The 13,650-nt window shown below is 35.2% G+C and overlaps 1 protein-coding gene across 2 annotated transcripts; it reads left to right on the forward strand.

The window, feature by feature from the left end:
- Positions 1 to 6,986: 6,986 nt before the first annotated feature.
- On the forward strand, positions 6,987 to 9,834 carry nppcl (natriuretic peptide C-like). 2 transcript variants are annotated; one of them, XM_055209394.2, is made up of 3 exons: positions 6,987 to 7,241; positions 8,773 to 8,997; positions 9,075 to 9,834. In XM_055209394.2, the coding sequence occupies exons 2-3, from the start codon at positions 8,899 to 8,901 to the stop codon at positions 9,372 to 9,374; spliced, it is 399 nt and encodes a 132-aa protein (XP_055065369.1). In that variant the 5' UTR covers positions 6,987 to 7,241; positions 8,773 to 8,898; the 3' UTR covers positions 9,375 to 9,834. The 2 variants fall into 2 exon arrangements, with proteins under 2 accessions (XP_055065369.1, XP_055065370.1); XM_055209395.2 differs by having other exon boundaries at positions 8,862 to 8,997.
- The last annotated feature ends 3,816 nt before the right edge of the window (positions 9,835 to 13,650 follow it).

The following is a 13,650-nucleotide window of genomic DNA, read 5'->3' on the forward strand; positions in this document are numbered from 1 at the left end:
GAGGTTTTTTATTCCCAGATAAAAAACACATGAAACTGATGCTGCGTTCCGGACAACTCTGATTTAGGATATTTCCAACTTTAAAACCGGAAATAGCATCGGAATTAAGTAACAGTAAATTTATTTTGTAACATTAAAACATAAATGTAACTTCAGAGGTTTGTTATTCCCAGATAACAACCACCTGAAACTGTTGCAGAGTTCCGGACAACTCAGATTTAGGTTGTTTCCCACCTAAAAACCAGAAATAACGTCTTAAATTATGTAACAGTAAAAGTATTTAGTAACATAAATGTTACTTCAGAGGATTGTTATTGCCAGATAACAACCGCCTGAAACTGATGCTGCGTTCAGGACAACTCTCATTTAGGATATTTCCCACCTTAAAACTGGAAATAACGTCTAAATTAATAACTATAAAATTATTTAGTAACATTAAAACATAAATGTTACTTCCGACTTTTGTTATTCCCAGATAACAACCGCCAGAAACAGATGCTGCGTTCTGGACAACTCTGATTTAGGATATTTCCCACTTTAAAACAAGAAATAGCATTTGAATTAAGTAACGTTAAAAATTATTAAGAAACATAAATGTTCCTTCCGAGGTTTTTTATTCCCAGATAAAAACACCTGAAACTGATGCTGCGTTCCGGACAACTCTGATTTAGGATATTTCCCACCTAAAAACCAGAAATAACATCTTAAATTTTGTAACAGTAAAAGTATTTAGTAACATAAATGTTACTTCCGAGGATTGTTATTCCCAGATAACAACCGCCTGAAACTGATTTAGGATATTTCCCACCTTAAAACTGGAAATAACGTCTAAATTAATAACTATAAAATTATTTAGTAAAATTAAAACATAAATGTTACTTCCGACGTTTGTAATTCCCAGAAAACAACTCGGATTTAGGTATTTCCCACTGTATAACCGGAAATAGCACCTGAATTAAGTAATGGTAACATTATTTGTAACGTTAAAACATAAATGTTCCTTCCGAGGTTTGTTATTCCCAGATAACAAGCAACCACCTGAAACTGATGCTGCGTTCTGAGAAACCCACCTTAAAACTGGAAATAACGTCTAAATTAATAACGGTAAAATAATTTAGTAACATTAAAGCATAACTGTTACTTCCAAGGTTTGTTATTCCCAGATAACAACTGACTAAAACTGATGCTGGGTTCTAGACAACTCGGATTTAGAATGTTTCTTGCCTCAAAACCAAAAATAACATCTTGAATTAAGTAACAGTAAAAGTATTTTGTAACATAAATGTTACTTCCGAGGTTTGTAATTCCCAGATAACAACTCGAATTTAGGATATTTCCCACCTCAAAACTGAAAATAACGTACGAATCAAGTAACCGTAAAAATGTTCATAACATTAAAACATTAATTTAGGAACATGGTGCGTTCCGGACAACTCGGATTAAGGATGTTGTTATTTCCAGATAACAACTGCCCGAAACGGATGCTGCGTTCAGGTCAACTTGGACTTAGAATATTCCCCACATTAAAGTATTTAGTAACATTATTGTTTCTTCCGAAGTTTGTTATTCCCAGATAACAACCACCTGTATCTGATGCTGCATTCCGGACAACTCGGATTTAGGATATTTCCCTCCCCAAAAAATAATGTCTAAATTGAATACAGTAAAAGTATTTCGTAACATTAATGTTGCTAATGACATAGTAACCTCAAAGTTTTGTGTTTTGTAAAGTTAAAAGCATTAAACTGGGAAAGATCCTAAATCAGAGTAATCTGGAATGCAGCATGATGCCACAGCCTCACCCAGGTACTTGTGAGACATCTTGACAGGTGCAGTTTATGACATCCTTTTTACAAATTAAAAACCAAATGCATGTTCGTTTTGCTCGGACCTAAACTTCACTTTGGGGTTCTGATCACATCCCAGAAAGCAATAGACTGCCGACTTTGGTTGCAGATCTGCCCTGGATTTATTCTGTGATAACAACAGGCTGGCTGTACATTTTCCTGATAATGTTTTGATATAGGCAGAACAGCACTGTTTGTGCTACAGACATAAATGATCAAATCCTGCCATGTTTAGGAGGGATTTTCTTAGCTTTCAGACTTCTGAGTTTTACCAGGCAGATGATAAAATGGATGATAAAACCCTAATAGACCCTTAAAAAAAGGACGGAGCCTTATACCTAAGCACCAGAGTATCTAGGGATGTTGTCTTGGCTTATAAGCATCCGCATAACACCATGGTTAGCACCCGAGCATTGTGTCAGCAACTTTTGCACTGGATTTTTGCACTCTTCACAAAAGTGAAAAATCTGGATTTATTTTAAAATGTAGCTGTAATGACTCTAGTATGAAATATTAGGTGGCTTTTGTAGGTTAAAATGTGAGCGGATATTCATTCAACAGCACTGGAAATGGTCCGGAGGCGTTTGCTATATGTGTCATCCGCCCTTTTAATTTGCACTCATCTATGTTTCTCATTTGCTCTGTAGTGCATCTATGTTATTTTACGGCACTGTCAGTTAATCCTCTCACAGCTGGGTAACGTGCCAGTCTTCACTATGTCCTCCAGCTACCCTGACTGCAGAAACGTGTGGGCCTTCAGTGAAGTCTGTATCTAAGAGATGTCAGCTGCCAGACTCGATTGAGTCCCACTGCTCACTTGAAGCCATTAAAGCGACAGTTCACCTAAAAATGGAAATGGTGCCCTCCGTTTACTATTTTGTAACGCATATGACTTCTGTTAAACACAGAACTTATTCATATATAAGTGTTGCTGTTTGCTAAGCTTGATTCATGACCTTACTCCGTATTAAAGACATCAAGGTAATATATTTTCACTGAATATTCTTTACATCAGTTTATGTAGAAAGAGTAAATCATGCCTTTAGCTGGGTTTTCACAGACAGGGTCATACTGTCAAAGGGTTTGACCGTATCAGTACACCCTCCCCATCTTCTCTCATATTCTGCATCTATAACACAAACTTTCTGAACTTTAAAACCTTTATGTTCAGTTCATTGGCATTCTGAGGGTCTGCTGTCCTCTCACCCACACACAAGCCTACACTGATGATTCGGCCCACTCTCATTTCTCACCATACATACATTGCTGGAGTCCCTGCCAACAGAAAACACACACACATACAGTATACCACATTTTCCATTCTCTCTAAGTCTGACGGCACACGCTGATGGGTAAGCCGAAAAATCTGCCATATACCCGTGTTTATCGTTCCTGTCTCATCCCTCTCTATTCGCCCACCCGTCCTCCCACACCCTCTCTCTGTCTCTTTCTCTCTCTTTCTCATTTGTGTTTTCTCTTGCTTTGGCTCGTTCTCGTTGTTTCTTGAGTGACACGGAGAGATGTAGAGGGCAATTACTCTTCGGCTGATTTTAGTGTGTGGGTTATATAAAATAAAAGCACCTTCTGCTGTCTGCATAAGACAGACATTTCAAGGTCTGCCTGCATTCATATTCGGTGTTTTGCGAATTTATCACAAAACGCCTGATTTATTGAAGGATAGCACAGATGTCAAAGCAAGTCGACTGCTTTGGATTAAAGGTGCATTGTGTAACTTTTCAGTAGGATCTCTTGACAGAAATGCAATATAATATACACAACTATATTGTTAGTGGTGTATAAAGACCTTACATAATGAACTCTATTGTTTTTATTATTTTACAATGAGACGTTTTTATCCACATAGACCATGGAAGTCCCCGTCATGTTTCTACAGTAACCCTACATGGACAAAAACTGTACAGAGCGCGTTTCATCACTATGTTGTCTCAGACGATGACGTGTTTGTCCTTTGGCGGCTACCGTAGCTTTACTATGTGTTTTGAAAGGGAGGGGCGAGCTGTGGACTGAGCTGTTGGTTGCAATACACAATCTCACGGCTAGATGCAGCTAAAAATCTACACACCTTTAAAGAAAACACCACTGTTTTTCAATATTTTACTATGTTCTTACCTCAACTTAAACAAATTAATACCTACCTTTAATCAATGTGTGCAGTAATATTGACGGAAGTTTGAACGAGAGGGGGAGGAGTCAAGAGTGATGATGTTACTGCGCGGCGAGGTCGAAGTGCTGCAAACTAAGTGCTCTTCTGCCATACAATATAATTCTCATTTTTTATCTGCGTAAAAAATCACATTTTATTTTGTGCCACCCTACTTACTCGTGTAACTACTCATGTAACAGTCTTTAAATAGAGAAAACATGGAAGTGTTTAGTGTCTTCTAAATTCATCCCTGTTTGGATCCTAAAATATTACATTTAAGGGATTTTGTGCATAAAACAAGCAAAAAAATCTGCCAATGGAGTAAGCAAAAAAATCTTGAAAATTTTTCTTAAACACTAAATTCAAGAAAAATTTGCTTACCCCATTGGCAGATTTTTTTGTTTGTTTTATGCACAAAATCCCTTAAATGTAATATTTTTGGTCTAAAAACTAGACTTATTTTCTTGGGTCGTTTTGCTCATCAAGAAAAATCATCTTAATTTAAGAATTTTTAGATATTTTTTTTGCAATGCATAAGTTTAAATGTTGCGGTTAAAATGACTACTGGTGGCCGTTCTAGTGTTAAAAGTGCATGATAAGGGAACTCAATTTTCACCTCATGTTAGGTCAAGAAAACGCTGGGAAAAATAACAATACACAGTTTTAGTTAAACATTCAACACTGCAAAAAATGACTTTCTTACTTAGTATTTTTGTCTTGTTTTCAGTAGAAATATCAAAAAATTCTTAAATTAAGATGCTTTTTCTTGATGAGCAAAATGACCTAAGTAAATGAGTCTTTTTAAGACAAATTAATATACAATTTAAGTGAAATTGTCCTTAAAACGAGCAAAATTATCTGCCAATAGGGTGAGAAAAAAATAGTTTTTCTTTTTTCTTAAACACTTAATTCAAAATTAAATTAAAATTTTCTCACCCCATTGGTAGTCAAAATACCATAAAAGCGCATGATTTTATGTAAATTAATATGAAAAAAGTCTCAGCTGTGTTGGGGGCCCCGTCAAGATTCTTTTCATGGGGCCCAAAATCCTTAGCAGCGCCCATGGGGTCAGTAATATATTGGAATGTGTGAACCTGGCTGTGAATAATTTTTTTTTAACATAAAATCATCTAACACAATGTAAAGAATATTCTGTAAAAACAATAACCTTGATATCTTTAATATTGAGCACATGTCAAAGATTGAAATCAAACTTTGATGCTAATCTCAAAACTGTAGCATGGATTTCACAAACAAGGTCAAATATCACAAATGCAAATTATTTTCGGTTCAAAAATAAAATAAATTGTAAATAAATTTGAAAATGAACCCTAGGGACAATAACATGAAAACCTTTGCCAACTCTCCCTTTGTATTAACCCACCCCCATATATTTGACCAATATCTGTAATCACAGCAAATAAATACTGTAATGTAAATAAAGTAATTAGATCTTGTAAATGACTGTCGCTAGGTTTCGGCTGAATCGGTTGCTAAAGGCAGCAGCTGGCTAGATAAACCTGCAATCCTCCACCGTGTGAGAAACTCCGGCAGGGTACACAACCATAAAAACACTGCCTTCATCCTGATCAAACACAAGAGCCTCTCTCGAGAGTCTGATGCTTTAATAAAGCCAAGATATACCTCAGGGCTATACTGTATGTGGGGTTAACATCTTCACATTAGGTTATTATTAGTGTGTTAGATTTGTATTTTATTTTTATACACCTTGAAATGCCATTCATACTTTTACTTAGAGATTCACATTAGTCATTTTTCAATGTCCATTTACATAATACATCATCGAAATAGAGGCAATTCACCTGAAGAATGAATCAGACTTTCCATTGCACTTTTGCACAAGACTTTACAAGAGTGTGTCTGATTATTTGCTCAATACATTGTAAATTTAAAGGAATAGTTCACCCAAAAATGAAAATTCTGTCATCATTTACCCTCACACAAAGGATGCTTGTAACCAAACCATTCGTGGACCCCATTGACTTCCATAGTAGGAGGGTGAGTAACATGAGGGTGAGTAAATGATGACAGAATTTTCATTATTGGGTGAACTATCCTTTAAAGAGAACAAAGAGTGATACAAAACAGGAACAAAGACTGTTTGCATTGTAATATTATGTAAAAATATGTCAAATCAAAATATATTATGTATAGTTTATATAGTTTTTTTTTTAAACAAAGTCAGTTTTTTTTAAACAAGTCAAAACGTGTGTGTGTGGACCTGCTGACTCTCATATGGTTCTTGAGGCCAAGGGAGCAGTAAGCAGATGGCATTGGCACTTACAGAGAAAGAGAGAGAAAAAAACAAAAGAAACAGCATTTCCCACAGTGACCAACAGAAGGTTTCATACATAAAGTGGCTTTCAATGCAAGAAAAGGTGCTTTAAAATGAGCTTTATCGTCACGTCATTTAAACAAAATATATTGTGACTTTAAATGTGCATTTAATGCAGAAAAAAGTAAGAAATGTTTTTTTACGGTATCCAAACAGACATTGAAAGCTATATATCTACTTGAGTTAAGTCCACTAAAGAAGTACTGGCATCCTCTCAACAGACACAATACTTCTCAAACCTGCGCTGGTTTTGGCAGCCAAGGTCACACCTTGCAAACAGAAGAATATGAGGAGACAAGGATGGATGGATGAGAAATGAAAAAAGGAAGGATGAGATCATTTCAAGAAGAGGTTGAATTGAGACGATCTGGTTGTGGTGCCCTGAATTTGTGTCACGACTTTTTTCCCTATGTGCGCGCATATGATGTCATATATTAGGGGTGTAAGGTATCATCCTTCTGGCCGATCACCTCGACAACGTCAAACACCCCCTCCATACTTTTGACATCATCTAAGAGACATCAAGATAATATGGTGCATTTGTGTTAATGCGTGTGAGAGAGAGAGAAAGAGAGAGAGGAAGAGAGGAAGAGTTCGGTGTGTGGCATGAGTGGAGGGTGGGGGGGGGATAAAGCATATATAGACACCTCATTCTTTCACATGAGATGTTAATAACATACTCGCCCAGCTCATGCAAACACACATCGACATACAAACAGAAGCCGCATCAAATCTGATTCACTCAAAGTGGAAAGAGCAAGACAGAGATGCCCGCAGCAGGTGCCAGAAATTGAGTTGAGACTGAGAGAGAGTCAGAGAGATGGAGCGGGACTAAAACACTTTGCCAGCCTAGAAGATTTGCAAACTATCATTGGTGAGTAAAACTATTTATTTATGTCGTTTTAATTGTATGATTTAATAAAAAGGTATACTACAAAAACATCTAATTCACATATAATAATCATTTAAATATTCTGTAGTATATGTCAATAAATCATTGAAGATGCTATACATGTATATACAGAACAATACTTTCTGGACTGATTATATAAAATTTAATTTTATTCTGTATGCAAGTGGGTAAATCTTACAAAACCTGCAAATACATCTACAGGTTATAATTAACATCAACAAATAAGGAAAGAAATAAGAAATAATTTTATTGTAGCACATAAAAAATTAGTATATTTGTGTTGTAGTGTTTTTTGCATGACAATTAAGCATGCTTTCAACCAAATATCCATTTAATATCTCATTCACATTACTGCAATATGGAAACATGTTTTGCAATATTTTTGTAATACAGTACTAATTAGTATTTTACCTTCATAAAAAATAAACTTAAAATTTAAGAATTACACAAATTCAGAAGTAAAAGATTTAAAGATACCAATGGGCAGAAAATGTGTTTAATGATTATGGAAATAATGCAAAAAATATTGATCATCCTTAAAACAAACATGTTTCTTGCTAAATACAATTTCTTATTTTTTCTTTTGGGCAAAAGTATAAAAAAAATATTGTGGGTTTTGTTAGGTTCATGTATACACTGAAAAAAAAAATTCATTCAATTTACATTTTTTAAGGTAAGTGGAGGCAATCAATTTATTTAAGCTACATTTAAACAAAAGTTTTTTTGTTTGTTTTTCATTTTTTTTAAATGTAGCTTAAATACACTGAAAAAAAATTCATTCAATTTACTCAATTTTTTAAGGTAAGTGGATGCAATCAATTTATTTAAGCTACATTTAAACAAAAGTTTTTTTTGTTTGTTTTGTTTTTCTTTTTTTATGTAGCTTAAATACACTGAAAAAAATTATTCATTCAATTTACTCAATTTTTTTGAGGGAAGTGGTTGCAATCAATTTAATTAAGCTACATTTAAACAACAAAAAAAGGAATACAACACAAAACAAAAAACGTTTGTTTAAATGTAGCTTAAATAAATTGACTGCAACCACTTATCTTAAAAATTAAGTAAATTGAATTAATCATTTTTTTCAGTGAAATTGATTGCGACCACTTACCTTAAAAAATTTAGTAAATTGAATGAATCATTTTTTTCAGTGAAATTGATTGCGACCACTTACCTTAAAAAATTGAGTAAATTGAATGAATAATTTTTTTCAGTGAAATTGATTGCGACCACTTACCTTTAAAAAATTGAGTAAATTGAATGAATAATTTTTTTCAGTGTACATTGTTAAAGTGTACACTAAACAGGGATCAGTGTGAAGCAGCTGTATAAGAAGTGAAGATGCTAAGATGTTTTCAATCTGATTCTGGATTTAAAAACCTAAATAATAATCAGCTGAATTTGATTTAATTGTTTAAACTATCACGGTTTGTGCAACTAACCTCTTTCTCAATTTCTTTGTATTCATTGTGTGTCATATTTTGTGCAGAATTTTGTGTCTTTGTTTTCTTTTGCATCTGTGTTCATTTGTGTGAGTGCATTTATCTAAGCCCATTCATCTGATTGTGTCCACCGCAGCATTAGTGGTATATTCGGGACCAACATCACTTGCACCATGCTGTGCTCTTCTGTATTTGTGGTGCTTGTAGCCCTGCTGATCCATCCAGTGCCTGGCCACACACGAGCTCTGCACAACCCAGACAAAGCCATGCAGGTGGGCGTCCTCACAGTGTTTACTTTCGTACATTTTGTAGTAAGAAGTATTTTTGACTCTCCAATGCTCTTTCAAAGGTCATCAATCAGTTCTTTGAGCGCTACAATGACCTTTTGAGTCTTGATGATCTTGAGAATCTCACAAGTGACCAATCAGAGGAACCCATGCAGACCTTCAATTCTGGTCTGAAGGTTGCAGAATACCCTAAGTGGACTGACATACCCGTGCAGACAGAGAACGCCTGGCTCCGGCTTTTAAAGGGGGCTTTGGTCAATCAAAAGCGAGCTCCACCAGACCGGATTCGAAGGGGTTGGAACCGAGGTTGTTTTGGCCTGAAATTGGACCGGATTGGCTCAATGAGTGGTCTCGGGTGCTAAAAAGGACTGAGAAATGAACCGAGATGGCTGCTGTCCTACTTAAGGTAGAGGATATAACCAAACTCTGGTCTGGTCTGGTTTGGTCTGGTCTGATCAGGAGCATGAGAGTTGTACTTTACAAAACTACTGTAGGTGGACAAATTCATTATAATGTGTTTCAATATAGTTATTTTTTACACTGGTTATATGTTTACACTGGTTATATATATTGTTTTACAAGTTATATGTTGTTTTACTCTGTTTGTTTATTTATTTCTTTTAAAGAGTAGCAAAAAAATCTATGTTTTATTTGTTCCTTGAGATGTAGGTGAGTTGCATTTTGATATTTTGTTATCATTTGAATAGTGAACAAAGATGTTAAAGTGATAGAAATTCCTGTATCAAACTGTTTTAAAGATTGTGCATGTTTTATGAAACATACTGCTTGCATTAATAAATAAATAAATGTCTCCCAAGTCTGTTTGTTTTTGCGTTCTGCGTGTATCTAATTGCTTTGGTGATCTTAAGACCATAAGCGATTTTATTATCCTTTCTAAACCATGCAAGGTAATCCTTCACTTCTTCTCCCACATGTTGTTAATCAATGTGCACCACCTGTCATCACCTATTTATTTCTCATGATCTTCTTTCCCTCATTCAATTAATCTCAAACCCATAAATACTGTATGCTTATGCAAATGTATTTTACCATATACATTAATTTTCAATATAAGGAATCTAATAAATGTTCATTTAAGTCAGGCTTAAATCAGGCTTATCTCCATGGTTTAGGTTAATCCAGGACTAGGCCTTGGCTATATTTAAGTAGTTTTTACAATCATATCTTACAAAAGGCATTACTGGTCTGCATCTTCAGAAAGAAAAAAACAATGGCACTGATAATGTTAAAATGTTTTTAAATTAAGGCAGCACAAACAAGCATTTTAGTCAGGGACGAGTATAACCCCTGTCCGGGAAACCGCCCATAAATTACATACTAAATATTACAGGAGAGCCCCCACAACCACTAAACTGTGTTAAATCAGCTTCAATAAATGTATATATTTTTTCCTTCTGTTACCACTAAATCTTACCGTGAAATGTTTGTGTTAGGATTTTAGCTTAAAATTTTAAAAGAAATCTTAACTACCTACAGGAATATACAGTCATGGCAAAAAGAGTTGGCACCCTTGGTAAATATGAGCAAAGGAAGCTATAAAAATAACCTACAATGTTTCTTCTTTTAAGCTTTAATTAAAAACATATTTAAAAAATAAAAAATACATGATGTTTCAGTTTTATTAATGTAAAACAATTTAAAGTGGGTGGCAAATTACATTATGAAATAAATGTTTTTCTTTAATACACACTGAACACAATTATTGGCACCGTGCAGTGTATCCCGGGCTTTAAAAAAAAGACGTCACTGGTGTGCATCCTCTGAAGGTCGCACATGCGGGCTGCATACATCATGAAGCCTGATTTATTCAAGTTAACTGAGCATTACATTCGCAAGTTACAAGCATATTAGAACAATTTATGATTAACTAAGGTCAACTAGTTACCTAATAGTCAACTTTATAATTGTTAATATTCTGTGTTAAGACCTTGATGCCTTCATGATGCATGCAGCCTGCAAATGCGGCCTCCGGAGGCTGCAGCCTTTGAACTGCGAAAAAGCCGACAAAGATCAACAAGAGATTTAATAATAATCCACAAAATGCTATAAACACAGGGCAAAAAACACACCTTAATGCAAACAACACCAAAAAAAGTACAAGCAAAGGTACAACTTATAAATTGAACACAAACAAGATAATTAATAAGACACAGGTGAACAAAATTAACTAATGATGATAGCCATGACAATGAGGAAGTGAAGGAATGTAGGAAGAAAATACAAACTAAAAGTCCATGATAAACTGAACATAACTGTGACACATATTACCTCTGAAAGTGCTGTTTTGGTTACGTCATGATTTGTTACTTGTTATTTTTTCAGTATAAGAAAGTGGGACATATTAATTCTAGACAGCATGCGATAGGACATAAATCTTTACGGTGCAAGATGAGTCATCAGTGCATTTTCCCTAAAGAGAAAGACTGTAAATTTTGCATTGACATTTAAAAATATTGTATTAACCTGTTTTGGAACAAAGCAAATTAACAAAGGGGGTCCTAAATTGTTATGAAACTCCATGAGGGTCTTCATTGGGTCTTTAAACTGTCTTCGATGCATTGTTTTCGTTTGACCACAAGATAGCACTATATCATGGGACACTATGGTAAACTAGCCATTAGAAGTTTCTGGACTCTGAGCTCTACAGCTTGTAATACAACTAGACAGCTATAATGATTTCAGTTAAATGATAACACACCCACATCTATACAAACAGGACTAATAGAGCATAATACACTCGAGAGAACAGTAAGATCAAAATGTGAGGTGGCTGCAAACCCTCCAGCTGAACAATCTGCGGTTATGTGACATGACAGACATGCTATGTGTTTCATTTAAAAGCTTGTCTGATTTCGGCTGAATCATGTGAGTCGGTTGTCACAGTGAGAAGTGGCTTTGTGCAGGTCACTACTCAGGGGCACAAGATATAGCTACAGTGGAAAGGGTGCGGGGTCAGTCGTCGAGTGTTTGAGTATTTTTAACCCAACCTTGGCCACCCTCCAGCACATTCTCTAGGCCCATGGGGGAGAAGATAGCAGAGATATACATACACTTTGCAGAGGTGTGGTTGCTGCTCTCGATTTGTTGTCATGAGCAGAAGAAATGGAAAGAGATGTTTGATGTACAGGAATACAGGTTGCGGACACGTCTTATAGATTTTAAGATGGGTCATTATAATAAATCATGATGTGTCTTACCAGTTATGCAACTCCATTTCAATATCCTGTGTCGAATGTAGTTTGACCTTCTCTTCATCTTTGTGACCTCAGAAGGAAGCCAAGAGACTAAGGGTTTACAGTGACTGCCCAAACTTGTCTGTAGCCTACTGTAACCCCAGATGGTTAGCAATCTTTATGCAATACCAACTTATGTAATATACAGAGCCAGACGAGAATAAAATTGCTGCATTATGAAATTAACGTTGTAATGTTTTGATAATAAAGTTACAAGAATTGAGTCTTGGCATAACCTCTGCAGTGTCTGAATTACATAAGTAATGGTGACACTTTACAGTAAGGTTATATTCGTTAACATAAGTTAATGCATCAACATGAACTAACAATTAACAGCATTCATTCATCTTAGTTCATGTTAATTTTAGTATTTACTAATACATTTTTAAATTCAAAAGTTGTTAATGCACAATGAACTAACATAAACAATTGTATTGGCGTTAACTAACATTAACAAATTCTAATAAATACTGATAAACTGCATTTCCTTATGTCAACTAATACAACTTTATTGTGTTAACTGTTAGCAAATTAGATTTGGTGCTGATGCACCAAAATCTAGTTTCACATTTATCAATGTTTACTTGAAACAAATGTGCTGATGTATTACAGACCATTGCTCTAGCACATCTAATTGCTTTGAATGTCAATCAATGTATGTGCAATGATGAAGCACCTACTCTCTCCGATCATGTCGGTGTTAATTGCTACGTTAACCCTATGATTAATTGGAACAAAGATACAACTACATCTACAATAATTACTATGACATCATAGAAATATTATAATGTGATTAATTAAATGTACTTTCAATAAAATTCATAAACTATGAAATGAATCACTCAATCAAGGTTTGAGCTGCAAGAAAGCACCTGATAGTATCTACTGAAATGATTCTTGTGCATTGGTGCAGACGCACATGCTACTGTAATGCTCATGCACTGGTAAGACATGCTATAGGTACATAGGCAATGGAGTGTAAGAAATAAAGCAATGGAGGAATGAAGAGAGTCACAGGAAAGGGTCATGGTCTTTCCTGTAAATGTCACACACTCACGATGAGCGTGATTTGATCCTCTGCTCCATCTCAGCCGCTCAGAGACAGTTACTGTTAGAAGGTCAGGGTGGACTAACGTGCTCACATTAGTTTCTCTTATTTAAGGAGTGGCTAGTCAGTGATTTACAGTAGCAATACATTTTCTTCAGAATGGTTCACTTTGCTTTAATGATTAAGTATTAGGTTTAGTACACTTGCCACCACCAGTAGGAATTCTCCAATTCCTGCTCTTATTAGGTTTGAACCTGCAACCTTTGTCCTGGCACAAAACTTGTACTTATGCATGGAATATTTCAAAAGTGTTTGCACAAAATAAGACAGGCCAAT

The sequence above is a fragment of the Misgurnus anguillicaudatus genome, chromosome 10 (assembly GCF_027580225.2).
Source record: "Misgurnus anguillicaudatus chromosome 10, ASM2758022v2, whole genome shotgun sequence".
Lineage (NCBI taxonomy): Eukaryota > Metazoa > Chordata > Actinopteri > Cypriniformes > Cobitidae > Misgurnus > Misgurnus anguillicaudatus.